Raw genomic sequence first — 24204 nt, 5'->3', positions numbered from 1 at the left:
TTACGAGTATTATTATTAAAACGACATTTGTTTTACTCTTTCTATTTTGTTTTGTAGACCACTTCTTTTTCTCATAACAAATGGCAACACCAACCCCTAACGCCACGCCTCTCGCTTATACATCATGGCTCCGATCCTTCATGGATCAATGTAAACTTGAAAAGAATGGGTCAAATTTCTCCGATTGGGATGCCCAACTCAAATTAGCCGCCCAAGGTGACGACAAGCTTCGTTACCTTACCGAGGCCTCTCCACCCGAACCTACTACTAGGTCGACCGCCGCCACTAGGGAAGCATATGAGGCTTACCAAAAGGAATCCGCCGCAATGAAAAATGTCTTGATATTTGCGATGGAGGCGGATCTCCAAAGGAGAGCCTTTAAAATGGGCAATGCTAATGAGATTTACTCCAAGCTTGTGACAATGTTTTCACAAACTCCGCGGATCGTCCAATATGAGGCGGCCGCGGCATTCTTTGATCTCGACTTCAAAGAGGGCCAAAAGGTTAGCCCTCATGTGTTCAAACTTATGGAGTTTGTCGAGACCTTGAAGATTCAAAAGGTTGAAATCCCCAAAGAACTCATTGTAGATAGGATTCTACACTCCTTGTCCAAAGTCAAAGCATATGTTCAATTCCGGGTGAATTTTAACATGCAAGACAAGGATGTGTCTCTTGAAGAATTGCACAAGTTACTTGTGCAAGCCGAAAGGGACATGGGGTTAAATGTGAACCCACCAAAGGATGTGCTTAACATAAGCACTAAGAGTAAGGGGAAATTCAAGAAGAATGGGAGGAAGGGTAAGAAGCAAGCTCCAACTTTCACCAAAGCTAGGACTTGTGAAGCTAGCACTTCAAAAATCAAGAAGGGTCCTCTTGATAAATGCCATTATTGTAATGGTATGGGACATTGGAAAAGAAATTGTTCCAAATACCTTGGTGATATTAAGGCTGGAAAGATTACTCCAGTAGGTAAATGACTATCCTTTCTTTTATGTTTCTAATTCAACTATGGTATTGTGATACAAAGTTGTGATAATGTATCTCCCTTTTTATTGTAAATAGGGCCTCCACCAAGCAAAGACAAAGGAAAAGAAAAGCAAGCTTAAGAAACCATCAAGGAGCTAGGAATAGCTTTCATGGAGCTTTGCTTTTTATTGTCTTATTTTATTCATGTTTTGAATTTTAGAACCTTAAGTTTCCGTGTTCGACATGGAAAGGTATTTTGGATAATGGGTTGTATTTTGGATAATCGTGACTTGGTTTGCAACCCAAGTCACCCGTTTTATCATTTTATCCTATGTTCTAAAATTCATGTTTAAATGCGTACTCTTAGAAACATGTAATTTAAAGTGATCTAATAGACAAATTTAATGACGGGTTTCATTATATGTCCACATGCTTAAGGCTTGTGTATGATCATTTATAAAGTGATTTTGAGTCTATGAACTCTATCAAAAGAATGTCAATCACCAAGTACACTTACGAAATCTAAAACTATTAGTCAAACTATGAGATAGTTCTCCTTATACTTCAAATTCATTATTTGTGTCTCATATGCTATCTTAGAATCTCTAGTGTATTTATTCTAAAGATAGAGTGGGAGAAAAATGAGGACACAACACACGAGGCAAGATATATTGTGTACTTGTGTAAATGAGATCTACGCAAGGTAGAATGATTTGAATGAAGGGTATATCTATTCACATAGTATACCAAATAGATGAGATATATGGTCTCAAGTAAGTTCTATATGACTAAAGAGACAAAGTGAAGTAATCATAAGAGTATGTTCTCAAGATAACTACACGAGGAGACCAAAAGAAAGTTTTGGAACAAAATGACTAATGTAAAGTCTTAACAAGAGTTTTGACTAGTTTATGATATATTTTGACCAATAGTTTCAACCTTGAGATTTACTTAAGAGCCTAAATGAATCAATGTAACATCCTAGTAATAAGCGATATTTATGACTAGAGGTTGCAAGGATTGATATACCGATATCTTGAATAGCCAAAGTTTTAAACCACGCAGATGTCATTACTTAACCTCATTATGAAAATGAATTGGTTAAACCTCCTTCTAAAAGGGGATATTTTGAAGGGTGTGTATTAGATATTACTCATATTTAATAAATGACAATGCCACACATCATTATGACATGAATGTGTTAGAGATTTAAAATCTCTTTCCATAAGGTTAAGATGAGACCTCTTCGAAATAGGAATTTTGAAAGGATATGATGGGAACATATATGGCTTCATCTTAATAACTTTGCAAAGCAACATACATTCCAATTTTGAAATGTTTTCGATTAAGTAATAAATTTCAAAACATGTGGAATTAAGTGGGAGTTTAGAAATTATCATGTGAAGACATGGAATTTAGTGGGAGCTATCATCCTTTGAATGTTTACAACTCATTACTCATTAGGAATGACGAGCTAATATCTTCTTTCACAAAGAAGTATTTGAGTTTTCAATTCTGGATGAATTTGGACTATGATGAATCCAATTACGTCAAGTAACATTGGATTAGTATTAAGAGATACACATCATATCAACATACACATAGGTTATTCATGTAGATGAAAATGGAATTGCCATTAGCAGTCATGGTCGTTCATTGAACCTATGAACGGTTGATCTCATGATTATTAGTAACTAATGTTTCCGCCATTAGAATAATCATGCACATGTCCAATAGTGAATCATTTGCATGAAAGCATGATGATTCATTGGCAAGCCATACAAGAAACGCCATGAATTCTCAAGGAGAATCCGATGAACGTTTTCAGTGTTTGACAGAATACTCTATTATGTGTTAAGAGGTTGCACATATTATAGAAAGTCCGAACACACGTAAAGATTTATGAAAATCCCAAACCTTTCAAGCTAGAAAGAGAAATAAGAAGTTTTGGAAAGATACTTAGTTGAATAAGAAGTTACTCAAAACTAATCTTTCCTAATATGCTAGGACTTGTGAGAAGTGCTAGGTCAATCATCTTGACAAATTGTTGCAAGACTCTGCAAAACATATACCTAGTGCATTGTGTGTGGATGGAGTACTTGATCAGTACAAGTTATATCATTCATCACAAATTCGTTCGTTATGTGATAATCGATAAGGAAGTTCTTTCAAGTTAAAGAACCGAAACCAAGGTCGGGAACCTTGAATTGTACTTGGTAAGGTTCATGCTATAAGAGAGAACATGAATGTAAAGGAAAATGCAAGTGCAAGAAGTTTGAACACATGGACACATGGCATGTTAAACTTCTATTGCAATCAATAAGTGTTTACACTTACGATATACATCACAAGGTTGTAATATGGTATTGACTACCCGAGTGTGATGTCGACATTTGTCGTTTGAGTTATTATTAACTCACCGTACACTTTGTTACATCCAAACGGGTTGTGGAGACAATTGAACCTCGTTAAAGTGAACATGGATTAACATTGTATTTGCCCATAGTTACTTACATGAGGTGACGTCTCGAAGTGACTAGAGTGTGATGCGATTGATGGCAAGTTCAAGTGCCATAGAGTCATGTGAGATGACTAGTCGATCACATAGGCAGACTGTTAGGAACATTTTGTCGGGCCTAATGACCGCTTATAGAGTTCTGGCAAATTTATATAGCCTGGTCGTGGCGAGAGCTGCTATAGTATTCAAATGAGTCGCTTCTTTTGACTAAAGACTATTCGCCTAAGATGGCACAGTTTCAGATTAACTTTGATTTGTGTTACTACGACCTTCGTAAATGGGGTCAAATGGGCATATTTTGGGTTATGATGGTGTGGCTAGTCGAAGGGAATGAGTGCGATAGGAATTGTCCATCCCTAGTCGTGGTCATAACAATATCTCGGGGCCACTCGAGGAGTAATGAACCGGAAATGCGTGGCCACGCTCGGAAGGTATCTATGATAGATAAATCCGGTCAATCGTTATTCTCCAGATCGAGGAAACCACTCTCGATATGATCACTTGCAAGTACGACCTGAAAGACACCTTGCATTGAGTGGGAGATAGTAATAGGACAAGAGAATTGGTGACGCACACTTGTCGAGGACAAGTGGGAGATTGTTGGAATATGTGTCCTCCGACAATAATGCGATCACGACTGTTGATCATGATGATCACATGTTTAAGTCTCATTATAAAGAATACAATTGGGAAGTAATATTTTTTACTGTCAACTGGTCAACATATATCGGTAATGATTGGCTGACTAGAGTTTGACATTACTGTCGTGCGACGGTGGTGATCAGTTGATCCCCTAGGTCATACCTATAGGGCAACACTCTTAATTGATCATTTAATTAATCGTATAACGTTACGAGTTAATTAAATTTCTTGAAAATTGACGGACGATTTTGGAAGTAAAATTTACGTATCACATTGGAATTTGATTAAATGAGATACGGTCTGAGTAATCGAATTGTATTATTACTCAGATGAAATTATTGTTTAAAGAAACAATTAAAATTGAATGAATTATTATAAATACAATTTGTTGTGATTTATAATTGGTAAAATATTTTGGTACAAGTAATTATGAATTACTAAGTCGATTTTTGTATATGACGTATTTTTATTAATACGTTGATTTTTAATATGTTAAAAATACATAACAAATTTATGTGACATGTGACATGTAATATATTGACAAATTGACAAAAATAATATGGATTCCATGTTATAAGTGTACCGAAATTAAGAGGGGATTAGGCTAAATATTGTGTTTATAATTTAAGTGGTAAACATAATGATTACTTACCTTACTAGCCATGCAACCCTAGTTTACATTGTGAAGATAAACAAAGGCATGCATTGGCTCCCTTTGCCCCTCCTACCACCCGGTTTTTAGAGAGGAAAACCACTTTGGTTTTTCCTCTTATTTTACCTAAATACACAATAATGTTATTGTTGTTCATCCACTCATTCATTCATCTAAAAATTTGAGTTTTAGAGAGATAAAAAGCTTCCTTCTTCCTCTCCCATAAAACCGAAAATATTAAAGAGTCTTATAATATTTTTGGGTCATTTTTCTACAAAATTAATATTATCTAGTATTCATAGTATTAATTTTATTAAGAATGAGCTTTGGGTATAAAGCTTTCCATTAAAGGAAAGCACATGAACAAGAGAGAAAGGTGATCTCTCTTGTGCCCATATTAACCGAATTTCCAATATAAGAACAATGTTTCTTCTTTATTTTGTTTAAAAGTTTGCATGCATAAGATCATTCTTTAATTTTATGACAAATTAAATTAAAACATATATGAGTATGTTAGTATATATAGATCTACTTTTCCTTCAATAAGTTGGTATACAACAAGATATTAAATCAAGATGCGTTGTTTATCAATCTCATTTTTAGTTTAGTAATTAGTATACTTGTACTTAGACCTGGCAAAAGCAACTCGACTCAATTGACCCTACCCAAGATCCGAATTACATCACCCGAATGTGACCCGAAAACTCGAATTGACCCGACCCGACCCGAACATGACCCGAGTTTTCTTGACCCGAACTTACCCGACCCGAAAATGACCTGATCCGAAATCACCAAACCCGAAAATGACCCGACAAAATATAACTCTAATTGAACCGAAAAGACTTGAAATGACTAATTCTCTATTATTCATTGACCCGAAAAAGACCCGACCCGAAACAACCCGACCAGCTTGACCCGAAACTGGCCCGACAGCAAACCCGAAACCCGAAATGACCCGGCCCGACCCAACCCGAATAAACCCGAAATCAATGAGAAACCCGAATTGACCCGACCTAAACACAACCCATTTTACCAGGTCTACTTGTACTTGTATATTTGATAAATCTTCATACACTACTAGTAAGATCAAATTAAGAGTGCACCTTAATTTAGTTGTCCTTCGTTGTATCTCAAAAGGCATATCATATAACCCGGTTTCATTTGTAAAGAGAGTCTATATTAGATTTTTCACAAATTCTTGTTTTATGATTTAAGACATATCCGTCACTCTTGAAAGAATCTGATACCATTTTACCTCACAAAATCACTTTTTTCTCTCTCTGCAACACTATTCATGTGGTCCCCTTTCTCCACTAACCCATTTTGTTACCATTTTCACTCACAAAATATCCGCCACAAATGGTAACCCGTCACAAGGGAGACCAATTGTAGATTTTTATGAAATCGGAACTGCGTAATATATGCTTGAAGGAGCAACGGCCTACTAATATTTTACACCAAAAAGAATAGCAGATAATTTAGGTATTTTGTATTCTATTCCGTGGTCGCTTAACAACAAATGTTCGAAAATGATCACAGAAATTGATAATGTAATACAAAAGATGCCAAATAATACTTGATCATTTGATCTCAGCATACTAGTAGTAATCAATATTCAACAAACCAGATGGAATATTTGATCCACCAAAACACTGCCTAGTAGTAGTAGTAGTAGACTATAATAGTAGTACCAAATTACAGCCACACTGGGAACCATCCGAAACAAAAAAAGAGTCGACTGTGATCATACAAAACCTCAGTCTCAGCACCATGGCAGCATGCCTGAAACCAGAAAAAAGGCATTACAGAAGATGTAAACATGCAGTCTCAGATGCTAGAACCGGTGATGGAAATAAATTGTGAATTACAGAAACATGAGTGTATTTCTATTGTTGCGAAACCAATGAAATGATTTCAGACAGTGCAACAAAGAAGGCAAGTATCTAGAAAATCTGCACCAACAATAACACATAGCAAGTAGGTCAGGTCGAGTTAATGTATTTTAAGTTTCAGGACCTTGGGTCATTTTTGGGTCTGGTCATTACAGTTCATGTCTATTTAAGCTTTTGTTGTAATAAAATTAGGTGTAGCTTGAATCCAACCACAACTCATTGACTGTCTTTCCCAAATTAAAATAGCAAGAAGCGAAACAGAGATTAGCATACCTATAGAACCCCAGAGACAGTAGCGAGGAACTCCTCGTCCTCTGCAAACACCTGCAAATTCTTGGACTTGAGGAAATATTCAATTGCATCCTCAGCAAATTCCACCAAAAACCCGAGCTTGATGAGTTCGCAAAGTCCGGGAATCAGATCCTCTTTCTCCCAAAGCAAGCCTCGAGATACAACTTCTGCGAACATTGTGGCATATTCTAAAACATTCTTAAGCCCACCTGACTTGTCGAGCTTCTGAGTGATAAATTTAGCACCATCCCTCTGCCAACGTACCATTTGACTGCTACTAACCTCGACTATCTCCCCAGAAGTCATCTTCAAACTGTAGCTCATTGCGATAGCCTCAGATGTCTCAAAGAAAGTGAGATTCAGTAAACCTTTGACCATGTCATGTCTGCTCTTCGCCTCGATCTTCAGTTCCGGGTCAGCAAGAAATCCTAATATGAGCATCAGGAGGCCTTTTGAAATATGAACATCCTTTGGGTTCATCTTCTTCCATTCAGTGCATTTCAGGTTAGACAGCTCGCATTTACTGACACTTTCTGAGATTTTTCGGACTCCAGTCTTGGAGAAAAGATGAAAGAGCCTATGACGGGAGATGGCGGCCATATTTTTCCTCGGATACCAAACAAATATTGGGTTTGGGGAATATTTGTCGAAAAGATCTTTCAATAAGAGATCATCCGGGATAAACACGTCATGCTTGCTCACCAAAAGAGCATCAGTTGAACCACTGGAAAAAGCAGGTACTTTCGCCACACTCTCAAAAATCAAACTCTCGTTTTTCAGGTTGAGACTCATCATGACTTGCCCCCAAAAAGCCTGGCATTCATCAACTGATAATGTAGACCTTGAATTTTCCCACTCCTTCCAGAGGGTGTAGTAATCGTCAATAGAGGGCTTGGATTTGACCTCAAAGGTCTTCGAGAAAAACATAAGGAGGTCTGGCTTGTATTCCGTTCCATCAAGCACATGAAAACGTGACTCGAAAAGACCTTTTGCATCATGCAAAACACATTCATTTGGGCTGACCCACATGCCATCATCAGAGCTTGTTGGGAACCAGATTTTCCAATCCCCAGCATTCGGTTTCCAATTTACTTTATTCAAAAATGAATATATCCGCTCAATCTTGGTAAACTCGGTAAGAGACATGAGGTGGCTAGCGAGCATTGAATTTGCATTGCTACTAGGCAAATCAATGGTGACTCCTAGAGTAGCGAGCTCTGTTTTGTACGATGATAACTGCCCGTAGTACTCTTCGTCAATGAATGGACCGTCACAACGTTGCAAAATCTTTGGTTGATCATAGAACAAGCACTCTTGCGGACTCTTGTACCCAAAAGTGGACTTCAACCACTTTGTTTGCTGAACCTTTTTTAAGAAATCCGCTGGAAATGATTCCGGGTTCTTTAGTTTAGCATACCTGATACACCTGAGCAAGGAAACTATGCTAACAGGAGTTATACCCTTAACATCCTGTGGGAAAAGAATATGACACAAAACCAAATGAGACCCTTCATCGAGATCAATCACTACACCCATACTTCTAAGCTCATCTCTCCACTCATGGATAGCTTCACCATAGCAATTCACATCATCGACAAAAGGAAGTGTGGTAATCTGGTCTATAGCCTGCCATTCTGAACTGAACAATATACAATCCTTGGGTGACCTGAAATCCCCAAGTCGGGTCTTTATCCATTTTGCTTCCTGAATACATGCTCTTAGATCCTCAGTAAGTGTTTGCCTAGCATTCTTCAAGTTTTTATAGCATAAAATAAATGAGAGGGCATTCTCCTTGGTGAAATTTTTTGATGAAACTCTTTGCCTGAACACTGCACAAAATTTCTTAACAGCATCGTCGAATTCCACCACCACCCCAATTTTCCCCAACACATCTTTGTAAAAGAATAGGCTGCTTCCATAAAAGTCAACATCAATGCAAGGAAAATCATCAAATACCTGCAACATGCAGCCCCATTCTCGATCAAATAGGAAGCATTCACTAGGACACAAGTATCCCCTGTTTGTCTTCAAGCACTTGGCAGATTTCAAAGAAGCAACAAGTTTATCTGTTTTACGAGAGTTGCTTATGCACTTGAGAGCAAAAAGTAAAGACTTGGAGGATAAACCATGCAGAGTTGCAGCAGGTTTCACATTGTCAATCACAATCTGATAGTTTTCATTGAACTCCACCATAACCCCCAGTAAACCCAGCTCCTTCTTGTAATTCATAACTTCTTTACTATAATAATCCTGATCAATGAAAGGTAGATTACTGACCGTTGATGCATCTTTCCAGGATTCAACATAGAGGACAGAATCGACAGGGGACCTGTCTCCACTGGAGGTCCTCACCCATTCCACATTTTTTATGCTGTTTATGAATTCATCTACTGGGAGATATTTAGTCCTCAAAAACTGGATGAAATTGAGCATGGCAATAACCTTGGTACTACTCAGGTTATAAAATTTAGCCATGGACATGAGATGTTCGCCAATGAATTCACATGCTTGCCCACATTCAAACATTACTCCAATTGCTTTAAGCTCATCTTCGTAACGGGTTAATTTATTATCGTAAAATTGCTGATCAACCAATGGTATGTCAACCATGTCAGAACCATTTTGGAGTAGACTTCCCCATGATGAACTAGGAAGAAATGATTGAGATGGAGGTTTGTAAACTGTACTACCACTGATTTTCACCCTCAGCCAGTTCCCATCCTTGACACATCTCAAGAATTGCCTAGGCAACCCAATTCCCCTGGATCTCAAATTCTTAATCCAATCCAAAAGAAGGAACACATTGTCCTTCTTTAACGGTCCTGAAACGGCAGGAACTGAAGTGTTTGGGGGAGATATTTCTGGGATGTCGAAAGCACCAGCCCATTTCCGAAGAAACTTAACCAGCTCATTTTGAGGAGTGCGATGACCAGCATGTTGGCCTGAAGTCATGTAATCTTCAGTTAGCTCCATGAACTCCTCATCTCTCCATGGATTGGAACCCAGCAAATCAACCCACTTGCTTCCGTTTGCAGGAACCAGTACACCCTTCTTTCCAACATATACACCACCATATCGGTCAACAAGTGGCATCTGGCTACATATACTTCTCACCTCGGTATCTTGAAGAAAGTGGTTTCCATAAGAATGATAAAGAAAGTGTGCAAAAGCTATGACCAGCCTAGAGCTGCTATTTCTGAGTGAGCTCTTGAGAAGATTTGAGTATTCACAAATATCTAGTGTCTTTACTCTGACATGATCTTTCATCCAAGTCAATATAGCATCCAATTTTAAGCAGCTCTCCTGCATCTTTTGAGGCAAGAAGGCTAGCTTTGATGCAGATAGAAATTCTGTGCTCCACTTAATAAGCCATGAAATATCCTTCGAATTTTTTGATCGGCAGAGAAGATATGACTGATTTACTGCTTCATTCACAGTTAACAAAGAAACATCGCCAGCAGCATTTACATACTTCAGAAGAGGTATGCTTCTCACAGAGGATATATCGAATGAGTTCCAATTTTTCGCTAGAAAGCAAAGCAGCTCCATGTAAATATCTTCCCCCATACCCACAAGATTACAACTTTGGATGCACTTTGGATACCAATCATGGTCAACAAACTTGATCCCTAGGAACTCGAGCTCATCATTGTATTTACTGGTATCGAAAGAAGAGTGCAATATGTGTTTCCCGTGGGAGGAAAGGTTGTGTAACTTTGCTCCTTGAGCTTTTGCCTTTAACAATATCTTCCAAAACGGTGGCATTAACCTGCCAACTTCACTTGGTTTATGAAAAAACTTCTGACTTGAATGGGATTCTGACATTACTATGCTTTCTTGACGAAGCCTCTCTTTTATCGCCTCCCTGATAACATTCAACTTAGAGTAGGCCGAACTTTTAACTGGCAAAAATGCAAACATGGACGCCAGGCTGGAAGCGGGAGCATCTTCCCTTGTTTTCACAAGAGAGACAAATGCATTAATAAAAGCACTGGGAACACAATCAAGGATGCCTTGATTCCATTTGTCATCCCAAAGAATAGCCTCTCTAGATGATGGGAGAAGAAAATCAGCCTGAATTATGAATGGCAGATTTGTGGCTGTCTCCGTGGGAAGGAAAGCGTAAATGCCAGGGCACGTCATTCCTCGATCAAGACGCTTGCCATATGGAAAAGCCAATGTAATAGACCATTCCTCGATATCCTTCCTCTTTTCTACCTTATTCTCAGCCTTCACTGGGAACTTTTGCCTCCACATATAATAACTACATTCGCCCTGTGACTCGTCACCACCTTCCTCAGCAGCCAAGTGAACAGTATAGGACTCAGCATCGATGTTTTTCTTGGAAACAAAGTCCCTCTCACTAGAAATTGAAATTGCACGAACACTGTTCAGCTTTGGATCTTGATTATCTTCCTTAACCGAGAGCCGCTTGATTTTTGAGAGAAATAAGAGCAGCTCCGGATGGAGACTTGACAGTTGTTCCTTCACTGCTTCAACTTTATCAGCCTTTAAAGGCAAAATCAATGTGGTGGTCGGCAGGGATGTATGACGACCATAGATTTCCTGGATGTCTGAGATGCAAGGCTTGTCAACCCACTCCGGAACAATGTAGGCAATATCACACTCAGTACAAGGCGTTTCACTAAACCGTATTTGGTAGCCATTACTGAGGATGTATGGATTAGCAGTCAAGAGAAATACACTTTTGAAGCCGATACCTAACATAAGACATAAAACATATGGATCAATATAAACTCAGCAGATAGTGACTGTTTTAAAATGATCAGAAAAATTCTGTTTAATTAAGTACTCCAATATATCAGTCACATAATAAAGAAAAAACTACTTCCTCCAATTCTTTAGTCTCTTAGGGTCTGTTTGGATACAATTTTAGGAGGGAAGGGGAGGGGAGGGGGAGTGAGGGGAGGTGAAGGGAGGGGAGAGAAGGGGAGGGCAAATGGGATGTGGGTGTTTGGATAACAAAAATTATGAAGGGAAATGGAAGGGGAGGAAGGAGGGAGATGAAGAATGGATGGAGGATTGAAGGATGTTGGTTGTATAATTAGAGTCCAAATAATGTTTTCTTTCCAAATCTTGCCATCCTTGGAAAGATTATAGTTTGTTCTATAGAAGGGAAAATAAGTCCTCTCATTTCTCTCCCCTCCCATTTCCTTTCTCCTATATTTTTTATCCAAACAAAGGAAATTAAATCCCTCCCTTTCCCTCCCCTCCCCTTCTCTCCAATTCCTTCAATCCAAACGGACCCTTAAGGTGACTTGGAGAAACCGTGTGTGCAGGCAGGGTGGGAGCAATTTGAGAACTGAAGTTAACAAAGAACACAACTGCTTGTTTAAGACGGATGTTTTTTAGTTAAAACGGGTCAAGTAGTACCCACTTGCTTAGATAAGACAAAAGAATAATATCCAGGGAATTGTCCCATTTATCTAAATAGGGTAGTATTTGACTCGTTTTAACTATAAAACGGAAAATTCCGTCTTAAAAAAGACTAACTGACTAACTGTACAAAAAAAAGGATGCCCATCATAATGCTAATACTTTTCTTAGGTTCCTCCGCAATCAGAATTTTAAGTACTCATAATAAAATAAAAATAAAAAAGTAAAGGAAATATACTACAACAAAAACACTTCATCCTTGTTATTAGTTTTAAAAGGTGTAAAGTGCACGAAGATAACGAGCGCACATGGTGACAAGGCGTAAATAAAGGCGCGTGATCAAGGGCGCTGTTTTTCTAACAAATTTATACATAGTATTTCACAAATTAAAGTAGTCTGAAGCAATGCCCAAACTAGTTTGCAGCGCCTGATAAGCCTTATGCACAACACACAGTTACACACTATGCATTTTGATTGACTCATCAAGACATGGTGCCTGCTTTTACAAATTAAGGCTCAGCAGCACAATACGTATTGATACTCTCACATAATAGACTTCAAGAAAATGAAATGGTACCTTTCTCTCCGATATAACCACGTTTTCGGTTGCCAGCTTTGGTAGAATTACCAACACTACAAATCGATTCAATATTTTTTCTCAAGAACCCCTTCTCATTGTTAAAGATCAACAAAGTAGCAGGGGCTCCAGTGCCTGTTATATCGCGAGAAGTTATCAAAAACTCCAAAGATGGTTCCACACCTTCCAAGTACTCATTGTCCTCGGCGTTCTGCATCAAAGATAATCTAAGTCAGCTTTATTCAACAAGAATCAATTGAGGACATATTTAACAGAGAGCTTACGCAAAAACATAAGTAACAACTACATCTATCATACTTAAGTTGACTACACACACTATAGCGTGTTAAATCCTCGCTCAAAGCAAAATGTTTATCGATAAAGTTCCAAGCATACCAAACTGCATATGCTTAGGCAAAATGTGAAAACACAATAATACTTTTTTTCAGTTTGGTGTAACCATGTTTGATCTCATTCCCAGGATATCGTAAAAGACCTGACTGTCTTAACCTATTTCGCGCATATAATCCTAGTCATAGTCTAGCCAGCTATAACATCAATTAAGGTTATAAAACGATTTTTTGACACTTCATTTTTCTGTGTCCAATAACATGAATTATTTTTCAGAGAATCACCATGTCTACTATCTAACACTCATCACTGTGTGGGTCTTGTCCGACACTTCCAACCGAGTTAGACAGGAAGGAGAACCCGACTACTAAAGCTCCAACAACCAAAACAAACCATGCAATCTAATGGAGACCAAAACATAGCATCATTTTATCCAATTTAATCGGATTCAAAAACAACGCACAGATATTACCCATCATTAAATCAAAGCAAATTGGGAAAACCCAAACAGGAATACAATTAAATAACCTCAAGAGAATGATGTCAATGGTATATAACTTGCCAGATTTCTGACAAATGATCAAGTTGAAATCAATTACTCTTTCCATTCCACTTTTATTGTCCGCTTTTTATTTTGGAGATTTAAAAGAAAATGGTAAACTATCAACTACTCTATGAGTTGAGATCACCTGTCCCATAATTGTGTCTCATCTCCTGTCCCATTGCTTTTAACTTGCGACACATCATCATTCACATAATAAAAAAAAATGGCAATTTTTCTTAAGTTAATGATGTGTCACAAGAAGAGCATAATGGGGCACGAGATGGGACACAAAATGGGACAGAGAATCCGCTCTCCTATTCTATACCCCTTGATGGCGGTTGGTTATTTAGGGGTAATATTACGGGTTTACAATTTTTCATTGCGAACAAAAGAGTAGTTTATTGTGAGGCCGGTTAACAGTAATACAATGTAGAACGGATTGGATCTACAAACAAAGTTTAATAGCCGTACAACTTCCAATCCAATGGAATACAAAGAAAACTACATAAACTTGTATAAGACCGTTCTACGGAGAATTTGGGGTTGTTTGGTTGCCTTCCAAAATCTTAGGAATTGGAAAATCACGGGAAGTAGCTAAATGAAGGTTTGTTTGGTTGCCAATTCATGGGAAGTAGAACTTCCTATGGAAGTCCAATTCCTACATAATGTAGGAAGTCACTTACCTAGCTCCCCCTAGGTAAGTGGGAGTTCCCACATGAATTCAAGTTCCCACGTCCAACCAAACAAGATTTCTACAATTCACATGATTTTTAACTTCACATGAATTTAATCTTCCCGGGAATTCTATCTTCCCATGGTGAACCAAACGACTCCAAATTTGTGAATTGAAACCGGTATAGTAAGGTTATTATATAACCTCCAAAATTTCTGAATGAATAACTAAAAATAAATTCATGTATAAATGTGAGACGAGTATATTAATCTATGTGAGACCGTCACTCATCACACTTAATAACATCATAATCCAAGTGTATCATCATCTAATTTCTGTATAAAACCGATTTCAACTATCTAGAAATCTAGAATGAGTTACTCTCATATAAGACGGTTATACAGAAATATCGTATAAAACGGATCCATTTGTACAAATAAGTGAAATAAACCCATAAGTCGATAAAATAATTAGGTTAAGAATTAACAAAACCTGAATAAGTTCCATCAAAAAGTGAACGTCTTTAGAGTACAATTCAGCAGAAAGATACTTAACACCCATTCTTAAATCATTGCGCAACGGATTTTTGGTACCAACTCCAATCCAGAACTTCTCTTTTCTCAACTCTTCAATGTGTTGTTTTGCAGACGCCATTTTTGCAGAATTCTCCATGTATTTTTCTTAATAATCTTTAAAAATGCAAGTATAATGAAAGAAGTAGATTTTATTAATATTTGAGGGGGATTATATAGTGAAGAAAGTGGTGGTAAATGGTAATGCATTGAAAGTAGGAAACTTTTTGCATGGCATTGACGGTAAATGTGTTAATTTTTACTGGTCTTTTGTGTCGTTTCAAGGTCTTTTCTTTTTGTTGGTTTTTAAACTTTTTTCACCCATTAACTTTTGAGTTTTGATGTTATTCGTCTTTTCCTAAAGTCTTGAAAAGTTGACTAGGGTACTACTATTCATGTTTGTACGGATATGCTTAGCGAAGAAGTTCTAGACTACGATTTGATGTTGCCATGTTGGTAGGGAAATGCTTAGGGAGGAAGGTTTTGTGCTTTTCTTAGACCCCTCTATTATTTGTTTTACTACGGAAATGCTTTGGACTAGGAGCACCGTGTCACGCCCCGCGTATTTTAAAGCGCAATCAATATATATATCTATCTATATTATTAAAGGAAGTTTTTTTCGAGCGATTATAGAGTGTCCACCTTCTTTGAACTACTTTAATTAAAAAATCAATATATAAAAGGGTTATTTCATAGGAATAATCCATCATATGAGTGCCCTGCAAATAACACTCCATCCTTTCAGTTATTCCAATTAAATCCATCATATTCCCTCGTACTTCCCATAACAAACTCACTTAAAATTCCAACCGGTTACACTAGGTAGCCTTTTCCCTCCTTCAACATCTCCTTTTCTCTCTTTCTTCAACATTTCCTCAACCACCAACTGCCGCCCACTACCCTTTCGGCGGCTACAAAACACAACCCTGCCAACACCTCTCCAACAACCCATTTCCTTCTTCAACCTCCATTCATCACCATTCACTACCGCTGATCCCTATTCTCCCCTCCAATACGTATTACCAGCCACCATTCGCACCACCAACAGATCCCAATTCCACCTTATTGCGGCGACGAATTCAATTCATCTCACAGTCACCAACGCGCCACCATATGCAACCTAAACAGCCTGCTATACATCAACCATGCTTACCCACAAATTGTCTTCCCCACCATCGCTCCTCCGAGTACTCTGCCCTCAAATCCGTTGATCTTAATTTACAAGTGAAGGTTGGTGTGTGGTAGTACAAAAGTGATGGGATCTGGTGATGGGGAAGGCAATGGTGAGCGGGCTAGTATGCTTCGATGGTGGGGCGTTAAAGTGGTGCGGTTTTAGGTGGAGTGCAGTGCGGTTGTGCAGGGGCGGATCTAGGGGGGCCGGGTGGGCACGTGCCCCCCATGAAATCCTAGAAATAAATTTTTATAAGTATCATAAGTATGCATCAAGCTATGGTAGAGCAGTTGGTAGAGGGTGCCTATATTAATCTCATAGGTAGTAGGTTCGATTCTTCTTACATTGAAGTTTCAGCAACTCTTCTATAGGACCGTCCTATAGCATAGGACCGTCCTATAGCATAGGACGGGCCTAATAGAAGAGTTAGCCCAAAATAAGAGGATTTTAATTAAAATAAAAAAGATATGGATCAAATATATAACTCATCTTCTCCATTTTACTGCCTCAACCACCTCCCACGTTACATCACAGATCGCGCCCTCTCTTCTACCGCCTTCGAAGACCACATCCTCACCATGACTACCTATTTTACCGCCACAACGATCTATGAACTCACCACCTTCACAATTGTCGTTCCACCACCACTAATCAATTGAAAAGAAAAGATGAAGATTGCTAATGTCGACAACTCCTCGATGCCATCCACCACCATCTAGGTTTGGAAAATGATCGAAGTTTCCGATTTCAAAAGTAAAGTTCAATACTTCGAAACTTTAATTAATAGTTATAATTTGAATTCTTATGATTTTATATTGAAAACTTTGCGTTTATGTTCAAAATTTTGAACTTAAAACATTAGGTTTTCAAGTTATAACCAAGTTTTAGATTTAAAGTGTTGAATTTTGTTTATATTTTAAATGAGTCATTCCAAAGTTTTCAAACTAAAATCGTGAGTTCTCACTTTAAAACCTAAAATATCCGAACTTAAAGTGCTGAACTTTCCATTTCCAATTAGAAATAAATTCATGGATAAATAACTTGAGAAATGGCATAAATAAAAATGTTAAAAAAATAAGTTTGTAATTATATTTGTGAAAATTTTCATGTCCAACACCGTTCGTGGCGAGCAAGATTATATGATCATGATCGGCGAAGGCGGAGAATGGCTCTAAGTATTGGCAATCCAGTGGCTTAGGGGTAGACTTGTGGCATGCTATGGGGAACGTTGAAGGGGATTGGAAAGTAAGAAGAGAGTGGACTGATGGTGAGATACAAGGAAATCATTTAGAGGTTTTGTTTTAATTTGGGCCGGTTATAGTATATGATTAGTGTTTTAGTTAATGGACTGGTCTCATAACATGAGACCGTCCTATTAAACAATTTATATTGAAGTTTAGTTAGCTTGTTTTTTTTGTTATTTGGGCTTAGCCCAAGTTCTCCATTGCTATTTAATCCATCCAAAAACTATTAGAAAGAGGATTTGAACTCTAGACCTCTAGCTAATATACCAACAACTTAACCATTGAACCACTTGTACTTCTTGTTTATTTATGGAGTAGAATATAATATATCCTATAATTAGTGATGTTATCGTCAATTACTACAATGTAAATTTAATGAAATCTATAGCATTTTGGAGAAAAAAAATCAATATTAACATAATCGAACCAACTAATTCACCCTTTTTTGTTTAATTTCTACGACATTAGGAGAATTTTTTTTCTAAGTATTAAAATGTTTTTACGATAAAAATAATGTAATAATTTTTTTTTACGGTGCCCCCCTTACACAAAATTCCTGCATCCGCCCCTGCAGTTGTGGGGTGAGGTTGAGAGGGTGGTTCTTGTTTAGTAATGGATAAGGACGGAGGAGGAGTGGTACTGGTAAAAGAAAGTGATGAAGTTTTTGTTAATTAATTTTTTTTTTCTTTTAGAATTTAATAATGTTTTATTAGTTTAGAATTTTTTTTTTTTTAAATCTGACCTTATGGGTAGGTAGCCGGTTACCTTAGACTATTATGGGAAGGTAGGTTGCATAGGATGGATTTAATTGAAATAATTGAAAGGATAAAGTGTTATTTGCAGGGCAGTCATAGGATGGATTATTCCTATGAAATAACCCTATATAAAAAGCTTGGTGATTAGATATAATATAATATTATTAACGTAATGGAGGTGGAGATAACGTAAAACTCTACTACCAGCAACATCATTGAAGTCAAACTCTGAGATTGGATTTTTGTGTATATATATGACGTCCATCCTAATTGCTAGGCATGTAAGTTTAAATTTAGAAGACAATAAATGAATGTGTTGTAGCGAATTTATTATGAATTTATGTGCGTAATATATGATGTCTTTGAATGTGTTTTTTATTGGATTTATCATCACTTGAATTTAATCGTGCCAAATTATTTGCAGGTTTAACGATAGTTTGATACGGTGAATCGGTGATGATACCTTTGGATCGGAATTATTACGTAATAACTATGAGTAATGAGGTATTTCTAAAATTTACCGTTCGCATATTTATTTAGTTATTTATTATTGTCATACTTCAATACAATTTGTATATATACGCCCATTAATTCACATAGTAACAGCAATTACGATTAACATATTTTTGCCCACAGTTCTTAGTGCTGGGAGTTTATGACTCCTACACTTCCTTTCATTTTGGGAGACGAAACTAAAGTTTATAAATTGGCATCTTATATAGGAGGGTTTGCACAATTTTATTGTGAACTTGGTTGTTTAGTTTATTTTTTTAAATATGGTTTAATATGACTGCTCTTATTGATAATATTACGTTTAATTTTCGAAGCCGTTTGCAAGCCAATGTCGACGGGGAGGAGTATTTGCTGATTTGGATCATTTTTGCTCGATTGGTTATGCCAGTTAAGATATGTAAATATTTTGTGTATTGTGAATCCGTGATATTATGTTTCCCTTCCGTATTAATCATCCCTACCAATTATAACGAAGTTGTTAAAGCTATGGGAAGGCCGAAGGCATAACCATAAGGTAAACTTAAATGGGTGATTCGGTCTATCTGTCGGTCAATATGTTTTGACAAACATATTTTAATGGGAAGAATCAATTTGAGTTGTTTGGCAAATAGTAAAGTTTTTCTTAAAAGGCAAATATGGACATGGAGAATTCATTATCATACTTAAAAATTTCATCGGGACGAACGGATAGAGTCATAAGGTAAATTTGAAGGAAGTTCAAAATTTTCAATGTCACTCAGAGTCACCCCCTAGCTAGATCCACCATTATTCAGAGTGGTATAGTTAAACAAAAGATTTAAATTATTATGCACCAAAAAAAAAATTTAAATTATTGAATGTGGAACGGGATACTCCAAAATTTCATATCTACCATGATTTTGACAATATTTCGAGCAACTACAACGAGTCAAACTTTAGGTAATGACTTTTAATCTCCGACATTAAAAGTTGAGATTTTAAGTGATATTTGGGTCTCAAAACTAGAACATTGTTATTTGATTTATATTCGATTTATTAAAGCACTAATATTTAAGTCTATCTTAAAAAATAATTCATCATATCATGAGTTGATTAGAATTAGGAAATCACGATAAGTTGTAGCTTTGTACACAACTTAGATTCCGTATTGGGAGAGTCCAAATTCAAATTATTGATACTCGAAGTTTGATCATAAAGCAATCATAAAAGACGTAAGAAAGAACAAATTTATGAACAGATTTGTTGGATACTTGGATTAAACCTTTTCGATAGTCCAACACTCCAACAAGTTATACTAATGGGTTATTGGCATAGCTAACCCTAGGTTGGATAATTATGAGAATTTTTTTGTATAGAAGAATGTGCAAGGTTATATCCTTCTAAATAAATACAATGTAAATTCAAGCATATTAATAGATATTCAAAAGCAAATAAAGCAATATTGAATTACAAATTAATCCATACTTCGACATGCAACGAAATGCTCGGATTGAATCATAAACAAATTAATGGATTTACAATTATTATAGTTTAGTCTTACTAAGTTTTATTTAACTGGTGGTATATAAGTTCAACCATCATATTTAGAGGTCATAAGCAGTAAATATTTTGTTGATTTTTTATTACTTCACTCATTTAAATTATTCGTTGGTTCAGTTCAGTTCAGCTTCATTCAGTTAAGTTCCTCAGTTCAGCTCCATTAAATTCAGTTTAGTTTAACTATTTTCAGCCGAAAATAACAAGACTTTTCTTAACGCACTTCAAATAAAGCCACATACATTGTTTATCATTGAAAAAAAAATTTGTTCATAGAGTTGAGCTAAAAGTAATACGAAAGATCTTACCGAACGGCCCGTGCGATGCACGGGCATTAAATCTAGTATCTATCTATATTAATAAAGGAAGCTTTTTTCAGACAATTCTAGCGACTCCAACTTTATAAAACTACCTAATTAATTTTTATTTAAAATATGTATAATTATCCCCAATATCCTAATTAAGTAACAATTAAAATAATAAGAGATAATATCGAAGATCATTAAACCAAAGTGAATTCTATCCCAAACACTTACATATATATATGCATATATATTATATAATTAATTTTTATTTAAAATATGTATAATTATCCCCAATATCCTAATTACGTAACAATTAAAATAATAAGAGATAATATCGAAGATCATTAAACCAAAGTGAATTCTATCCCAAACACTTACATATATAATATATATGCATATATATTATATACTCTTTGTATCTAACCACCATAGTCCATACGCTTTCTAAGCATAAACCCTAACACTAACAAAACCCCTAATTTCACACTTTCCCCCGGTCTCTGCTCTCAAACCTCTGCAACAATGGCGAAATCTAATAACAGCAGCAGCAAGAAGAAGAAGAAGAAGTCAAGCGCACGACCTAATTCCATTTCCATGAAGCTCAAATCGGATAAATCCGTTAAGGATAAACAAAACCCTTTCGAAACTATCTGGTCTCGCCGTAAATTCGACATCGTCGGTAAAAAACGCAAAGGTGAAGAACGTCGTATCGGTCAAGCTCGCTCTGTCGCCATTGATAAGGTACTTGCATAGTTGCTTTGTGTTTGATTCGAATTTGATTGAATTTGTTATGGTTTAATTGAGGTTAGAATTGATTGTGTATTTATTTGATTGCGTTTTGGATGTCGAATGAATTTGCAGCGAAAGAAGACGCTGTTGAAGGAGTATAATCAAAGCAGGAAGGCGTTGGTGTTTGATCATAGAAATAATAATTTGACATTGATCTCTTTCTTTTTCTTATGCAGAACAATTATATTCATATAGGGAGTAGCATGGAATATAATGGGGTAATTTCATTGTCTTTACAATACGACTAAAAGGTAATTAACCACCAACGACTAATGCTATGTGACGTTGCAACAGGGCCAGTCCGAAGATTTCAGGGTTACTGTGCGGAAATTTAACATGAGGCCCTCTATATAACAGAGAGGACTTAGTGACCGACCCTGATGCGTTGCAATACTCTTGTATACTCTATGTTGTATCCAAGTTCAAGATGCATTTGCATGAAAGAAAACACAAATATAAAGAAATGGAGGTTCAAAGACGGCCATCATTATTTAGTCGAGGGCTTTGCATTAGGAGCATGTTTTAGTGAAGACCTCAATGTCAACCTTTCAGCAAATGCTCATTATTTTACGATTAAAAGATGTATGTTATAGTTTTATTGGGATTAAATATATTAAATAATACTCCTTATATGAACAAACTATTCTTATTGGCATAAATATTGTGTTATACTTTCTCGGATTTATTCATTTGTTTCTCTTTACTAATAAAACGTAGTACTATATTCTTTAACTACCAAAAATATACGTATGATGCTTTAATATGTATACCCTATTTAAAATATGGTATGATGTTGTATTAGGTAATGTTTGTATAAAATATATCTCTGAATTTTGGTAAAAATCTCATAAACCGAAGTATTATATTAGCAACATGCAAAGTTATTACTTTCCTTAGTAGTGAATTAAACGTTTGGTTATTCTTTTAGCAATCAAGAGAAGGAACGGAAAATAACAATGGTAATGGTTGATTGGTCTCGGCTTCCGGCTGATTTATTGAGGCGAATTGTTGAGAATTATATGACGAGAGTGGAAGATTATGTCATCTTCTCTTGTGTTTGTCAATCAGCGTATTACGCACTCCACTCAAAATAATAATTATATTAATATTAATATTAAAAAAATACCATCTTATTATATTAATATAAAAAAACCAACTTTTGAAAATTAACAAAAAAATATCACGTTGGAAATATTTGTTAGATTATTATAAAAAAAAATACAAACATTTGAAAATTAACAGCCTTCCCTTTCCACATTCTACCACAAAACAAATACTATTAAAAAATTCTTATTAAAAAGTCTTATTCCTCTCTACACAAAATATGTTCACACACGTTCCTTACTACATTACAAAAGTCTTAGTCTTATTCTTATCCTGTGTACACAAATATTATCTTATCAAATACCACATTAAAAAATCTTATTACAAAATATTATTATCCCTATGTACACAAATATATGGGAAAATATCTTCTCTTAAGGAATATACGCAAATAAAATACTTTCCCCATTCTACCACAAATCAAATACTATATTAAAAATTGGTTTAATGCCTCCTGTCTTCATCCTTTCATACGATCTTCAATGCCATCCCCTCCTGCACGTTTGTTCCAATTGAAGTTCAAGTAAAACACTATTTGTGTACTCTTATCTCTTAGCTCATATATTCCTAATCCTAGAGAAATAGATAGATTTTACAAACAATATATAAATAAATTAACGAAGACTCCGGCAGTAACGATTGGAAAATCAAGGTTCGCGTGACAAGATTGTGCAAAGTTTATCGTCCAACTAACAAAGCTGAGCCTCTTTATGTTTCTATGGTCGGCATAGATGAAGAGGTAACGAACTATGCTATTTCCTCAGGCCATATATTTTACGTTTTCCACCCATGGCAACGAACTATACAAGTATTTTATGCACGTTTATTCAGTTTTAAACAAGTTACATTTCCTAACTCCGTCCTTACCTCAATGCTTATGGCAAAATTACATGAAAGGAGGTACTACAAAACATGACTATAACATGCATGGATGTACAACACAATGTGTGCCAAAATATGGCAAAATTGCATGACTGAATTATATGCATGGATAAGCGCTTTTCTACATTAAAAAGAAATGTATGCAGATTAACGAGCCATTTTGCTCTATTTAAAAAACTGGAACAAGATAGTAAGGAGAAGCATCTTAGAGAAAATGGAAATTTGAGGGATTATAGTAAATAAACATCACGTACCTGGAAGTAAAATACGGAGTATAATCTTGGAAGGATACTGTAAATTCAGTAATGCAGCATAACGATTAACAACTGACAAGATCTTTAACTTCATGTTGATCTTTCATCATAAACACAAGGATCATTGTACAACCTGCAAATCATAGACAACACAAACGGATACGTGAGATTAGACAAGTGAATGTTACCTTGGTTGCTAGAGCATGAGCCCGATCTTATGCGGACGATGATGGACGACGATGACCGGTAATGGTCCCCACTGAACGATAATGACCCAATCTCCAACTGTAATTAATACCCAAACAGGTTCAGAGACGATAAGGAGAACACACAATAACATTTGGGGATTAATTTGATTGAAACAAGATATAATGAATGTCATTGTGTATGTTCTGGGACGATTCTGGAATGCATGATGAAAAAGGATCAGTTTGACAAAAGTCATAGCTCTTAAACATAATTATTTGATTTAAGATTTAATTAAAACTATTAGGATTAGGATTAAATGCAAATGACTACACAAAACAAAGTAGTTCTAAATTTTAATGGAAAATTATACCTGAAATGAATGCCATTGTGTATGTTTTGGAAATACTC

At 36.2% G+C, this 24204-nt stretch overlaps 1 protein-coding gene and 1 long non-coding RNA gene across 2 annotated transcripts; both read right to left on the bottom strand.

Annotated features, from left to right (window-relative positions):
• Positions 1-6341: 6341 nt before the first annotated feature.
• Positions 6342-15415, bottom strand: LOC141602005 (uncharacterized). Its single transcript, XM_074422315.1, has 4 exons — positions 14996-15415; positions 12936-13146; positions 6944-11682; positions 6342-6560 (listed from the first exon to the last, which is right to left on the bottom strand). The coding sequence occupies exons 1-3, from the start codon at positions 15173-15175 to the stop codon at positions 6944-6946; spliced, it is 5130 nt and encodes a 1709-aa protein (XP_074278416.1). The 5' UTR covers positions 15176-15415; the 3' UTR covers positions 6342-6560.
• Positions 15416-22641: 7226 nt separating this feature from the next.
• On the bottom strand, positions 22642-23741 carry LOC141657783 (uncharacterized). The gene is made up of 2 exons (XR_012548869.1): positions 23608-23741; positions 22642-22966 (listed from the first exon to the last, which is right to left on the bottom strand). It is a non-coding gene; the product is annotated as an uncharacterized LOC141657783 (long non-coding RNA).
• Positions 23742-24204: the final 463 nt, after the last annotated feature.

Source organism: Silene latifolia, chromosome 1 (genome assembly GCF_048544455.1).
Source record: "Silene latifolia isolate original U9 population chromosome 1, ASM4854445v1, whole genome shotgun sequence".
NCBI classification, from domain to species: domain Eukaryota; kingdom Viridiplantae; phylum Streptophyta; class Magnoliopsida; order Caryophyllales; family Caryophyllaceae; genus Silene; species Silene latifolia.
This window is presented reverse-complemented; position numbering and strand designations above follow the sequence as displayed.

Coding starts and splice junctions, on each gene's coding strand:
- LOC141602005 (XM_074422315.1), bottom strand. CDS start 15,175: ATGGAGAATTCTGCAAAAATGGCGTCTGCAAAACAACACATTGAAGAG. Junction 13,147..14,995: donor TTTTGATGGAACTTATTCAG/GTTTTGTTAATT, acceptor TCTTTGATGCAG/AACGCCGAGGACAATGAGTA. Junction 11,683..12,935: donor TGGTTATATCGGAGAGAAAG/GTACCATTTCAT, acceptor GTCTTATGTTAG/GTATCGGCTTCAAAAGTGTA.